At 38.3% G+C, this 15,154-nt stretch overlaps 1 protein-coding gene across 3 annotated transcripts in view; it reads right to left on the minus strand.

Annotated features, from left to right (window-relative positions):
* fgf11b (fibroblast growth factor 11b) overlaps positions 1-15,154 on the minus strand; it is a 118,892-nt gene that overhangs the window by 35,894 nt on the left and 67,844 nt on the right. For all 3 annotated transcript variants that reach the window (XM_061897839.1, XM_061897838.1, XM_061897840.1), the window contains 2 exons: positions 3,627-3,737; positions 2,833-2,936 (listed from right to left, as the gene is read on the minus strand). In XM_061897839.1, coding sequence (XP_061753823.1) covers positions 2,833-2,936; positions 3,627-3,737 — 215 coding nt within the window. The remainder of the gene's footprint in view (positions 1-2,832; positions 2,937-3,626; positions 3,738-15,154) is intronic.

Consider the following 15,154-nt stretch of genomic DNA (forward strand, 5'->3'; position numbering starts at 1 on the left):
TCTGGCCCCCCTAAACACTAGTATGTATAGTAGGGCTGTGAATCTTTGGGTGTCCCACGATTTGAATCAATATTGATTCTTGGGGTCACGATTCGATAATATATGGATTTTTTTTCGATTCGATTCGATTCTCGATTCAAAAACGATATTTTTCCGATTCAAAACGATTCTGTATTCATTCAATACATAGGATTTCAGCAGGATCTACCCCAAGTCTGCTGACATGCTAGCAGAGTAGTAGATTTTTTTTTAAACTTTTATAATTGTAAAGGACAATGTTTTATCAACTGATTGCAATAATGTAAATTTGTTTTAACTATTAAACGAACCAAAAATATGACTTATTTTATCTCTGTGAAAACATTGGACACAGTGTGTTGTCAAGCTTATGAGATGCGATGCAAGTGTAAGCCACTGTGACACTAGTGTTCTTTTTTTTTATTTTTTATAAATGTCTAATGATAATGTCAATGGGGGATTTTTAATCACTGCTATGCTGAAATTATAACTAACATTGATACTGTTGTTGATAATATTCATTTTTGTTTCACTACTTTTGGTTTGTACTGTGTCGTGTTTGTGTCTTTATTGCAGTTCTGAGTGTTGCTGGGTCAGGTTTGGTTTTGGAATTGGATTGCATTGTTATGGTATTGATGTGTATTGTTTTATTGGATTGATAAAAAAAAAAAAAAAAAAAAAAATAAATAAAATAAAAATCTTTTTTTTTTTTTTTTTTAAATGAGAATCGATTCTGAATCGCACAACGTATTCGATTTAATTTGTATTCGAATACATTTTTTCAAACACCCCTAATGTTTAGCATTATATATAATTTAACTCGTAGAGTATATTTTTTACAGATTTTAGTCTTTTTCGACAGGCTTTCTTCACATGGCTTTATTGCATTTATAGACTCCTGTGTCAGTATGGTCGAGATGATGATATTGCTTTGCGTGTACTGCTTCGCCGAGTCCGCTACACCGCTACATACCCACATTGGTCTCAGGGTTTTTTTGATGATTTATTTTTTTAATTCACAACATGTATAGCTCGACTTTCGAGCCGAAATTGGTCTGTCTCTCGGCCAATTGTTATGCTGTAAGTGTCGAAACAAAATTGGAGTTATGAGCCTCCACATGGTTAGTTACCGTAGCGATAGGAGCCGCCCATAACATCCGGTCTTACTTGCTAACAATGGCTCATAGCTGAAGATTGACATAACTCTGTTTTCCAGCCATGGCAAGGAAGAAAGTGAGTGTGAAGGAGAGTGTTGAGACAAAAAAGTCAATGATATTCATTCAAGTAAATAAATAACTCGCGACCCCAAAAGGAATAAGCGGTAGAAATGGATGGATGGAAATAACTCATCAAAAACGTGAGCGAACTTGGTGAAGAAATTCCAGCATATCTCTGTTAATCTGCCAGAAGAAGGAGGATTTAAAACACCTGCTGAGTACATTGAAAAATTGAAAAATGTAACTGGTGGACATTTACCCATTAAATAATGGATATGCGCCACTTGAGGGCAAACAAATCAGATTTGGTATGCAGTATGAACTAGGATACGTACGTTTTCAAAACCGAAAACATGCCCACATTTATTGCATTCTTATTGTTTTATGCCACTCCTTGGCCAAATACAGGCTAGTCGACTAACAGTTTAACGGTTTCTACAGCACCTCTCTGTTTTTTTACCCAAGAGGTGTTTGACCATGAAGATATTTCACTTCCACAATAAAAATCCTTTTCCACCCAGGCATGGCAAGACTATAGTCCACAAGACCAGGCAGGTCAAACCATTTAGTCCAATAAAACCCCTTAAATGTTGTTACTTTGAAATATATATTTCATAGACACAATGCAGATGTTCATTTTGACATATGTTTAAGTGGATAAAACAATCAATTATTTATGGCAGTGGTTCTCAAATGGGGGTATGCCTACCCCTGGGGGTACTTGAAGGTATGCCAAGGGGTACGTGAGATTTTTAAAAAAATATTCTAAAAATATCAACAATTCAAAAATCCTTTGTAAAATGTATTTATTGAGTAATATGTCAACAATATATGAATAGAATATGAAAAGAAATGCAACAATGCAATATTCATTGTTGACAGCTAGATTTTTTTTGGACATGTTCCATAAATATTGATGATTTTTGTGAAAAAATGTTTAGAATTAAGTTCATGAATCCAGATGGATCTCTATTACAATCCCCAAAGAGGGCACTTTAAGTTGATGATTACTTCTGTGTAGAAATCTTTATTTATAATTGAACACTTGTTTATATTTCAACAATTTTTGGTTATTTTTATATATTTTTTTCCAAATAGTTCAAGAACGACCACTACAAATGAGCAATATTTTGCACTGTTATACAATTTAATAAATCAGAAACTGATGACATAGTGCTGTATTTTACTTCTTTTTCTCTTTTTTTCAACCAAAAATGCTTTGCTCTGATTAGGGGGTACTTGAATTAAAAAAATGTTCACAGGGGGTACATCACTGAAAAAAAGGTTGAGAACCACTGATCTATGGTGTCTAGCATAACTCAAAAGTCTAATCCAATGAGACACAAGAGCAATACTAAACATGTAACTGACAAACATCAAAACCTTTAAATCCAAAACGACAGTAGCTGATAAAAGCCTTCCTTGTAGTCCCTCTTAATATTATCACAGGGAGAATCCCTTATCAGTTACCGCTAAAAAGCCTTTCAAGAATGATCAGGATCATGCATCACAACACTTGAAGTTTACCTCCCCAAATCACAAACTCCTGCAGTGATATTTTGGGCTTTTTGCAAACTGAGCTGCACGGAATACTTACAGAGGTATAGAGGTATCCTTCACTATTCATGGCAAGATACAGCCCCGTCTTTGCACCCTGGATTGCCACAATCCGCAGTCCTACTGGAATTAAGTTGAACTGTGCTAAATTGGATAAAAAGAGTTTGGGGAATGTACACAGAAAGAGAGAAATTGAAAGTCAGACGGGTGTGCATTCAAATTGTAATACAAAGGCAAAGATCTGGTTTTATTTACATTCTACAATGTCACAGTCTTATAGGCTGCGGTTTCTCTGCTGCATGCCACATATCCTTTTTTGCCCAAATGCTGTGACCTCTCGGAGTTTATGTTGCAGCAAACTCTACACGGTGTCACCTTCACTAAGCTTAACACTCCCTCTAAAACTGGATAATAGCGAGATGCTCTACCTCAGCAAATGGGGCTTGGAGCAGAGCTAAAAGTGGATAGTTAGACACAGCACCTGAGCAGCTCTCCGGTCCAAAACTAAGATAGTAAAAAATGACTATATGTAGAAAATTGAAGAAATTAAAGTTTGAATGGAGAGTATTAAAACTGCAGTGTGCATATGTGCCTTTTGTGCAGAGGGTCACATCTCCAAATTCAATTAAACTTACAGGGATAGTGCATCGTTTGTGACTCAAAAGATGACATTCCATTTCTAGCGGTCAAATGATGTTCGTAGAACGTCAGAAACAGGAATTGGCAATATCACCATTGGGAATATGCATTCCACTGAGGATGTTCGATTTCTACCGTGTGTTTTAGAATGATTGAGATGTAATAACAGAAGAAGAACAAGCGCCACCCACTTACAAAAAGAGCTGCTCTCATCTCTTGTACTATCCATGGTGCCATCAGGCTGCATTTGAAGGTAGTATCCATGTTGGCTGTACAAGCGTGTAACAATGCCTTTCAGCTGTGGATCTGCAAAAGAACACAGTTTAACATAAAATCCCTTATCAATTTAAACTTCAGCCTTGAAAGGAAATATGGTTAAATGTGAGTCTTTTATTTTTTTGTTGTGTTTCTGCAAGTCACTGTCCAATCAAGTCTGCAAGTTTAAGACAGATCCGCCCTGCAGTATTTGAATGGTTCTTGTTAGCTACCCTCCTCCCTTTTTTTTTAATTTGTGTTATTTTTGTAAACCCATGCTAACAAAATACTAATAGTAAACATGTCAGCATTATTGAGAGCCTGTTAACAAGCTGACATGAACATCTTGCTTTTTTCTGCCTTGCAGTACTACTCTGTTGATACTGCAAGGCACAGCTTTAGCACTCTCAGAGAAAATCACACAATTTTTCTTTAAATTAGAAACATTTCATTGTAATATGATAAAACAACTTTATTTACAAAACCTTTTAAAATCCATCAATATGATATCAGTAATGCCAGATCAACATTTTTGGCCTCAAATCCGATCCTAATAAGAGTTGACAATAGGTTCTAGAAATCAAATTGTTTTCCCAAGTAAACACAATTACACATTTGTATTAATCTTATCTTATTAAATTTAGTATTGTTGTAAACCGGATGATCTAATAAATGTTATGGTACTGAATATTACACATATTTTTTTAAATAAAATAATGTGGCTAGTGCACAATAACTAAACAACAGCTCTCATTGAAATCATTCTAGTTTGTAAACAATAACACAATTTTACAACAAAAATGATTTTGTAATGGTATGAACAAGAAAAACACAATCCATCTAATCACTTTAGTACCATTTATGTGCTGAACACCAGGGTTTCCCCTAAACCGTCAATATACCTGTATCGGGGGGGGCGTGGTTTTGGGCATGCATGTTCACCGTGACGTCATTGAGTATTTTGCATAATTTGCTATGATGATTGGATTTTCTTTAAAAAGGCGCAACAATGTATATATACATTTAAAACAAATCTGTTATTATGAATCAGTATTAACATGTATAGATTTTTATCGTTTATGCCATATTTCCAATTGTTGATGCCTTTTGCACAATGTACTTTTTTGTGATTTTTTTTTCAAGTGTTTCAAGACTTAATAGCTTTTTTTGTTTTTAAACAACTAGCAACACATCTAAAACCTTCCTATGGTGTTATTTTAAAATGTACTAGTGTTTAGACAATCTTAACTTCTGTCACATGTACCCTGATGAAAGAGGCTAGCTGCAATGAGCATGACGTCACACTTGCTTGGCGGAGTTCATCGAGTTGGACTTTCTCTTCTTAAAAGCCGCCTCTGTCCTCTTAATATTTGCACATTTTGTAGATGGCTGTCCACGGGTATATCTTCAATATATATAAAAATAATGTCCACATTGCAGACATGCTGACAACGGACAGTCAGCATGGTGTGCGTTTTGTTTACATCCGGTTTTGGTAGCGCGGTTTTTGGTGATCAAAGTTTTTGATACATCAGTGCGCAAAGAATAGGCAATATATATATATATATATATATATATATATATGTCTTAATTGGATTATCCAGAGAATTGTGCTCGATACCGTGGTAGAGCGCAATGTGTATGTGTGGGGGAAAAAATCACAAGACTACTTCATCTCTACAGAACTGTAACCCCCTAACCCAGGGGTCAGGAACCTTTTTGGCTGAGAGAGCCATGAAAGCCAAATATTTTAAAATGTATTTCCGTGAGACCCGTACAATATTTTATAACACTAAATACAACTAAATGTGTGCATTTTTAAGTAAGACCAACATTTTTAGAGTATATGTCTCTTATTCTTTTTAATAACATTGTTATTCTGAAGTCAACCAAAAATAAATAAAATACTTCTTACCATTAATGAACAGGTGCGGAAGAAAACGGATGGATGGCTTAAGGTGCATGAGAATGTTTTATATTCTGAACGTTATTTTTAACACTGAATATCACCGGTATTATTCATTACTTATCGTGTTAAACAATGTCAGCTAAGATTTATCTGAGAGCCAGATGCAGACATCAAAAGAGCCACATCTGGCTCTAGAGCCATAGATTCCTTACCCCTGCCCTAACTGTAACCCTAACCCTAACCAAATAACTCTAAATTAAGTGTTTTGTACTTACAATATGTTCCCCTGGTGTCCAAATAACTCTAAATTAAGTCTTTTGTTCTTACAATATGTTCCCCTAGTGTCCAAATAACTCTTAATTAAGTATTTGTTACGTAGAATATGTTCCCCATACTAAAGTGTTACCATGAGTTTTAATCATTTAACATCAAAGTTAGCCCAGTGTACATTTTGCACTCATCCATGAAGACTTGTATACACATGATGACACCGTGTAGATTTGTGTATCAATTCAACGATGATTAAAATGCACAAATTTTAATTTTAGCCAACACATCAATGCAAGGTTGCTTGTTACTATATAGATTTTTAGCAAAACTTAAGTTCAAGTTAAAGATAGATATTTGAAGAGTTAGCTACATAAAATATGCATTCAAGAACCTGGGTGGTAGAGGAGAAGATGGTGGGGTTGAGAAGAGTGAATGTTTAATGAGTGAAAGCCCCACAGCCTATTTTAATTTAAGAAACAGACAGAATCTTCGCAGCACCTCACCCCCTCCTTCTTGGCGACTCACGCAGTGAGGAGAACCCTGCAGGTCCTCTATGACTAATCGTAACGCTCAATTTTTCACCATTAAAAGTGAACTGACCATTCCTTTCCAATTGATCTCTAATGAGGCCGACGGACATGGCTGAGGGAGCAGTTTATGACAGAGCCCCCGTAGTACTCGGGTTGTTGTGGGTATTTCTCTTTGGCTAAACTCTGCCCATGCCCCCAGGGACTGACCTGGGGCACTGCGCAATATGTCTGTCTTCTTCTGACAAGCAAAGAGAGCAATAAAGTAGCATGATGATGATGCAGTAATGAGATCTGGAGTACTATTTCCCTTAGGAAGTGTGCTAGGGTCAAGGCATAAGTGAAATCGTGACCTATTCCCATCGTTACACGCACGCTGCTGCGGCACTTCTCCCCATCGACTTCTCTCTTGTCAAAATACTGCAGCGTCTCGGCTCTCACGTTCTTCATCACGCCATCTGTGTGTTTTTGTATCGTTTTAACTCAGTATGTCACCAAAAAAACTCCCCGTATAATATAAACAGACTGGTCTGTTACTATGCACACGAGCGGGATGGGAAAAGTGAAGAGAAAGAAATGGCGAAATAAGGGAGGAGCGAGATGAATGGAGAAATATCTGCAATGTGCCATGAAGCTGTCATTTAATTAAGAGTGATAACTCTATGCACCACAAACAAAAGCACACTTAAGCAGAAATTCAATAGATGGCTCATACGATCTAGCTGCAATCAAAATGTCTGCGTTGAAAGTGTCAGACACCCTCGAACGAACACTTCAATTAACTGGTCTGACTTTACAGATCACATCCCTAAGCATTACAACTTCAGCAGCCCATAAATTCTAATCCATTATAGGGTCACACTGTATGTTCCTAGAAAAAACATAGACGTGTTTTACTGCCTCTGGATGAAGATTCACAGTTCGTGAAGTCCGTCACTGTCGACATCCAAGACCTTATTACCATATACATATTGCAACGTGAACTTGTTGAGCCCAAAGCCATATTTTTAAATGATTATACTTTAAATTCAGTTTGGCTTAATGCAATTTTACTCATGCATTATTAAAATTCATATTTAAGTCTCAATCAGGGGCCTTGGTAAGGTTATGTAATGCTGAAAGTTGAATTAAATAAGTAAGTAATGTTGGCGTTTGAATTTTGCTTCAGGGGTTTATTGAAGTCCCATCAGAGGATCAGATGATGTCAATCAATAAAACAAGCCAATATGTGTAAATGACTTTAGTTGTGCATAGATGCAGGGGTCCAGTGGGCCTTCATCAATGTGTCTTTTGCCAATTGCTCATCTCTTAGTGTCCTAACGTCATCTATATTATCACAATGCATACATATTAGGAGTGTGTATCTCTACTTTAAATGAATGCGCATGTATGGGTTGTGATACGATTCACAATCAATACATTTTAAAACATTACGATTCGATGTGATTTGATGCGATTCGTCACAGATGGAATCTTTGAATGGTGAAAAAAAAAGATCATATGTCTAGTTAGAACAATTTTATTGTGTAAAATGTTTAAGTAAACACAGACACAACAGGTGAATCCTGTATTGTCAATCAATCAATGTTTATTTATATAGCCCTAAATCACAAGTGTCTCAAAGGGCTGCACAAACCACAAGGACATCCTCAGTAGAGCTCACATAAGGGCAAGGAAAACTCACCCCAGTGGGACGTCGGTGACAGTGACAATGATGACTAGGGGACTAGGGGACCGAAAGCAATGGATGTCGAGCAGGTCTAACATGATATTGTGAAAGTCCGTTCCATAGTGGATCTATCATAACCGTGAGAGTCCAATCCAAAGTGGATCCAATATAGTAGCAAGAGTCCCGTCCAAAGTGGAGCCAGCAGGAAACCATCCCAAGGGGAGGCGGATCAGCAGCGCAGAGATGTCCCCAGCCGATACACAGGCGAGCGGTCCATCCTGGGTCCCGACTCTGGAAGAGCGGTCCAACCTGAGTCCAGACTCTGGACAGCCAGTACTTCATCCATGGCCACCGGACCGGACCCCTCCACAAGGGAGCGGGGGAACCGAGGAGTAAAAGAAAAGAAACGGCAGATCAACTGGTTTAAAAAGGGGGTCTATTTAAAGGCTAGAGTATACAAATGAGTTTTAAGATGAGACCTAAATTTTTCTAATATAACCGTTACCGGGAGGGCATTCTGAAGTACTGGAGCCCGAATGGAAAATGCTCTATAGCCCGCAGACTTTTTTTGGGCTCTGGGAATCACTAATAAGTCGGAGTCCTTTGAACGCAGATTTCTTGCCGGGACATATGGTACAATACAATCAGCAAGATATGCTGGAGCTAGACCGTGTAGTATTTCATACATAAGTTCTAAAACCTTAAAGTCACATCTTAAGTGCACAGGAAGCCAGTGCAGGTGAGCCAGTATAGGCGTAATATGATCAAACTTTCTTGTTCTTGTCAAAAGTCTAGCAGCCGCATTTTGTACCAACTGTTATCTTTTAATGCTAGACATGGGGAGACCCGAAAATAATACGTTACAGTAATCGAGACGAGACGTAACAAACGCATGGATAATGATCTCAGCGTCTTTAGTGGACAAAATGGAGCGATTTTAGCGATATTACGGAGATGAAAGAAGGCCGTTTTAGTAACGCTTTTAATGTGTGACTCAAAGGAGAGAGTTGGGTCGAAGATAACACCAAGATTCTTCACCAAGTCACCTTGTTTAATTGTTTGATTGTTTGGTTGTCAAATGATAAAGTTGTATTATTAAATAGAGGTCGGTGTCTAGCAGGACCAACAATCAGCATTTCCGTTTTTTTGGAGTTGAGTTGCAAAAAGTTAGCGGACATCCATTGTTTAATTTCATTAAGACACGCTTCCAGCTGACTACAATCCGGCGTGTTGGTCAGCTTTAGGGGCAAGTAGAGTTGGGTATCATCAGCATAACAGTGAAAGCTAACACCGTATTTGCGTATGATGTCACCTAGCGGCAGCATGTATATGCTGAAGAGTGCAGGGCCAAGGACCGAACCCTAGGGAACTCCACTCGTTACCTTAAAGGGGAACATTATCACCAGACCTATGTAAGCGTCAATATATACCTTGATGGTGCAGAAAAAAGACCATATATTTTTTAACCGATTTCCGAACTCTAAATGGGTGAATTTTGGCGAATTAAACGCCTTTCTGTTCATTGCTCTTTTTGCGATGACGTCAGAATGTGACGTCTCCGAGGTAATACAGCCGCCATTTTCATTTTCAACACATTACAACCGGTGTTTGTTATTTTCCGTTTTTTCGACTATTTTTTGGAACTTTGGAGACATCATGCCTCGTTGGTGTGTTGTCGGAGGGTGTAACAACACTAACAGGGAGAGATTCAAGTTGCACCACTGGCCCGAAGATGCGAAATGGTCTGCCGCTGGACCCCCATTGAATGTGCCAAAGTGTCTCCACATTTTACCGGCGATGACTGAAATGGCACAGAGATGTATGGATAACCTGCAGATGTATTTGCAACTATATTACGTTTACTTCCACCCACATAAATGCAAAAAAAACACTTGCCAATCGAAGGATTTAAGTTGCTCCAGTGTCACGAGATGCGAAAGTCCCGATCGTTTGGTCCGCACATTTTACCGGCGATGCTAACGCAGCTATTAGGCCATGTTATGGCTATGAATAGCTTCAGTTTCTTCTTCAATACTTTCATACGCCAACCATCCGTTTCAATACATGCGTAATCTGTTAAATCGCTTAAATCGCTGAAATCCGAGTCTGAATCCGAGCTAATGTCGCTATATCTTGCTGTGGTATTCGCCGTTGTTTGTTTACATTGGTAGCACTGTATGACGTCACAGGGAAATGGATAGTCGCATCGCAAATAGCGAAAATCAAGCACTTTATAGCTTTTTTTAGGGATATTCGGGGACCGGTAAATTTTTAAAAAAACTTCAAAAAATACAACAAGCCACTGGGAACTGATTTTTATTGTTTTTAACCCTTTTGAAATTGTGATAATGTTCCCCTTTAACATAGTCCGAGGTCCCATTGTTATGGGAGACGCACTGCATCCTGTCAGTAAGATAAGAGTTAAACCAAGACAGGGCTAAGTCTGACATACCAATTCGTGTTCTGATATGGTCTAATAAAATATTATGATCGACGGTATCGAAAGCAGCGCTAAGATCGAGGAGCAGCAACATAGATGACGCATCAGAATCTATCGTTAGCAATAGATCATTAGTCATTTTTGTGAGGGCTGTCTCCGTAGAGTGATTTGCCCTGAAACCGGATTGAAAGGTTTCACATAGATTGTTAGACGCTAAGTGTTAATTTAGCTGCTCTGCAACAATTTTTTCAAGGATTTTGGAAATAAAAGGAAGGTGAGACACCGGTCAGTAATTAACCATGAGGTCAGGATCGAGGTTAGGTCTTCTAAGGAGAGGATGGATAACCGCTTTTTTGAATGCTAGGGGAACAGTACCAGAGGAAAGTGATAAGTTTATAATATTTAGCACTGATGGACCTAATAATACAAAGAGCTCCTTGATAAGTTTCCCAGGAAGTGGGTCAAGTAAACATGTTGTTTGTTTTATTCCATTTACACGTTATTAATTATGAACAAATTGTAGTACTAACAACTTCAGTGTTTTGCAGCCTAAAAACTTCAGGAAAAGAAGATGTAAACAAAACAATTTTGGAAAAGCTACCAGGTTTTTACTGTTGTTGTCTCAGGTATGAACAATACAATTCAGAGAAAAGCAACCTGTGCATCAAGCTGAAGTGTTATAGCATCACAATAACACAAGTCATCTATCCATTTCTACGGCTTGTCTCCCTTTCGGGGTCGCGGGTAGTACTGGAGCCTATCTCGGCTGCACTTGGGCGGAAGGCGGGTTACACCCTGGATAAGACCACAGTAACACAAGTTCAATATACAATTAAGTGTTTGAAAGTAAACTTAACAGTAGCTTTAGGGCAGAAGTACAAATACTTTAAAAGTTCCATTCCACTGGTGACTGTGCAGCTAGGTCTTTATCTTTAGCACAATGAACAGTATAGTAGATGCTGTGAATATTTCGCAGGGTTGTGGCTAAGTTAGAGCAAGACGTCTTTCAAATCAGTGTAGCATTAGCATCCTTAGCTCTCTCATCGCCCGCTTGAGTGTCTCCATGTCGTCAAAACACGTGCTCAGATTAGTTGTGCAGCTACTATACTTTGTCACTGCTTTTCAAACCTTACAAATGGCCATACTTTTATCCAACCGACAATTCTTTCTCAAATATCCAAATGTTTATCACACTTTAGATTTAAGATTCGGGAGTGCATTGTTTGTAAACTTTTTCGGCGCTGTCTGCAATGTTCCTCTGTTGTTGTCAGTCGCAAATGAGAACAATACACTCGTATTATGTCATCACTGAAGCCTTGCAAGATTAGAGCGGCCATTTTTTGTAGCAGAGCTCCAGTCAACCGATGTATGACTTTCCAACCGGACATCGACCGATCCATACTAGGTATAGTTTGATCCAAAGATTCGCAAAACAATGCACACGTACATCTAAAGTTAAAATTATTTTTTGATTAGTACTGATTCATTCTTACACCCCTAGTACAGATACAAGCAGACACTCTTTTGCTTCTATTATCATTACTGTTTTAGTATGATGTCTGCATTTCAAATAGAAATGAGCTAATTCATTAGTTATAGTCTCAATAAACAAGGACTTGTTTGTCACTGGAAGGGAGTACTGATTGGACAATTTGTACTGCAGTCTTAATTTTGACAACAGTCTGATTTAAATGGATTTTAGTTTGAGGCATTCATCAGTCATGTAAATTTAAATACGTTTGTGTAGTTTAAGTAAGCTTGACCTTCTGAAGGTTTTAGTGTCTTAAAACATGTGCAAAATCGATAGCATGCACAAAGCCAATCTACTAAGCTTGCGCGTAGAGGATTGCGTCTTTTAAATCTTGCAAAATAGGGATCACAATCCATTTAGCGTATCCGTCTTCATGAATATGCAGAATATATGCTGACCATCAGAACACCCACAATGTGGAGAGGAGAAAATACAAATATAATTATCTAGCACACGCAACTGCTCTTTGGCCACTGTTTTGTGTCGATATTTAGCAAGTCTAAAAAGGACGCGCAAACTGGCAGTTGCTCATAAATAGCTGGGAAAAGGAGGCGATTTAGCTACAGCTCCGTCATATGTGTGTCAACATATATGGACCGTCAAAAAACAAAATATGATACATATTAGTGTATTCAGCAATATAATAGTCTAATTCTATAGCTGCTTGGTGACTTAAGGGGCTGAATTGATGTATTTTGGCGCTGCTGGTGTTTTTTTTTTAATTACATTTTTTTTATATTTATGTAAAACAGGAAAAGCGGCAGAAAATGTATTTATAGATGGATTTCTTGCAATATGCATTTTCCTGTGTCTGTAACATTCCAGGGCACGCTGGCAGTTAGTGCAGGCATCTCCCAGAGCATATCTTCAGCACGCTAAGAAAAGTGGGTTTTGTTGTAGAGACACTGCAGGATTGCTTCTAAAATGCCCAGAAAAAGTGGTACATAATGGTCAGTCGCATGCTTGAAAATATAGCAAAATACCACAGAAATACTTTATTAATCCCCATCGTGCAAGACGTGTATTACAGGCAAAAACCTAATTTAAAAAGGCGATGAGCTCCACTTTTGCACTCGTAATCAATTGTACAAGGAGTCTTAGCAGATCAGCGCTATAAGGCCACAAATAGTACACTCAATTTTATAGTTTGCACACGTTTTCTAGCACGTGGTATTTGGATCTTAGTACAAACCCCGTTTCCATATGAGTTGGGAAATTGTGTTAGATGTAAATATAAACGGAATACAATGATTTGCAAATCATTTTCAACCCATATTCAGTTGAATATGCTACAAAGACAACCTATTTGATGTTCAAAATGATAAACATTTTATTTTTTGCAAATAGTCATTAACTTTAGAATTTGATGCTAGCAACACGTGACAAAGGATTTGGGAAAGGTGGCAATAAATACTAATAAAGTTGAGAAATACTCGTCAATCACTTATTTGGAACATCCCACAGGTGTGCAGGCTAATTAGGAACAAGTGGGTGACATGAATGGGTATAAAAGCAGCTTCCATGAAATGCTAAGTAATTCACAAACAAGGATGGGGCGAGCGTCACCAATTTGTAAGCAAACTGTCGAACAGTTTTAGAACAACATTTCTCAAAGAGCTATTGCAAGGAATTTAGGGATTTTACCATCTACGGTCCGTAAAATCATCAAAAGGTTCAGAGAATCTGGAGAAATCACTGCACGTAAGCGATGATATTACGGACCTTTGAGCCCTCAGGCGGTACTGCATCAAAAACCGACATCAATGTGTAAAGGATATCACCACATGGGCTATGTAACCAACTGTAATAACTACAGTTGGTTGCTGCATCTGTACAGTAAGTGCAAGTTAAAACTGCAATGCAAAGCAAAACCCATTCATCAACAACACCAAGGAACACCGCTGGCTTCACTGGGCCCGAGCTCATCTAAGATGGACTGATGCAAAGTGGAAAAGTGTACTGTGGTCTGACGAGTCCACATTTCAAAGTATATTTGAAACTGTGGGTGTGGTGTCCTCCGGAACAAAGAAGAAAATAACCATCCGGATTGTTCTAGGCGCAAAGTTCAAAAGCCAGCATCTGTGATGGTATGGGGGTGTATTAGTGCCCAAGACATGGGTAACTTACACATCTGTGAAGGCACCATTAATGCTGAATGGTCCATACAGGTTTTGGAGCAACACATGTTGGCATCCAAGCAACGTTATCACGGACGCCCTGCTTTTTTCAGCAATACAATGCCAAGCCACGTGTTACAACAGAGTGGTTTCATAGTAAAAGAGTGCGGGTACTTTCCTGGCCCACCTGCAGTCCAGACCTGTCTCCCATCGAAAATGTGTGGCGCATTATGAAGCGTAAAATACGAAAACGGAGACCCCAGACTGTTGAACGGCTAAAGCTCTACATAAAACAAGAATGGGAAAGAATTCCACTTTCAAAGCTTCAACAATTAGTTTCCTCAGTTCCCAAACATTTATTGAGTGTTGTTAAAAGAAAAGGTGATGAAACACAGTGGTGAACATGCCCTTTCCCAACTACTTTGGCACATGTTGCAGCCATGAAATTCTAAGTTAATTATTATTTGCAAAAAAAAAAAAAAAGTTTATGAGTTTGAACATCAAATATCTTGTCTTTGTGTGCATTTAACTAAATATGGGTTGAAAATTATGTGCAAATCATTGTATTCCATTTATATTTATATCTAACACTATTTCTCAACTCATATGGAAATGGGGTTTGTAGCTCAGGCTCTTAATCTGACATTTTAGTCAACTATAAATACAGAGAAGCTAAAGTAAAATACATCTTTACAATTCCATAGAAATTCCCTTCATTAAGGCTAACTGGCATCTCAATAAAAAATACAAAAAAGTAGAACTGTTCTCGATTGATATTTCAATAGGTCATTTAACATTATTGAACTCCTCTCTGAGCTGCAACCTTATCGTGGTAGAGGAGTTTGCGTGTCCCAATGATCCTAGGAGCTATGTTGTCCGGGGGCTTTATCCCCTGGTAGGGTCTCCCAAGGCAAACAGGTTCTAGGTGAGGGATCAGACAAAGAGCAGCTCGAAGACCTTTATGAAGAAGAAAAAGCATGGACCCAGATTTCCCTCGCCCGGACG

Source organism: Nerophis ophidion, linkage group LG04, assembly GCF_033978795.1.
Source record: "Nerophis ophidion isolate RoL-2023_Sa linkage group LG04, RoL_Noph_v1.0, whole genome shotgun sequence".
Taxonomy (NCBI): Eukaryota; Metazoa; Chordata; class Actinopteri; order Syngnathiformes; family Syngnathidae; genus Nerophis; species Nerophis ophidion.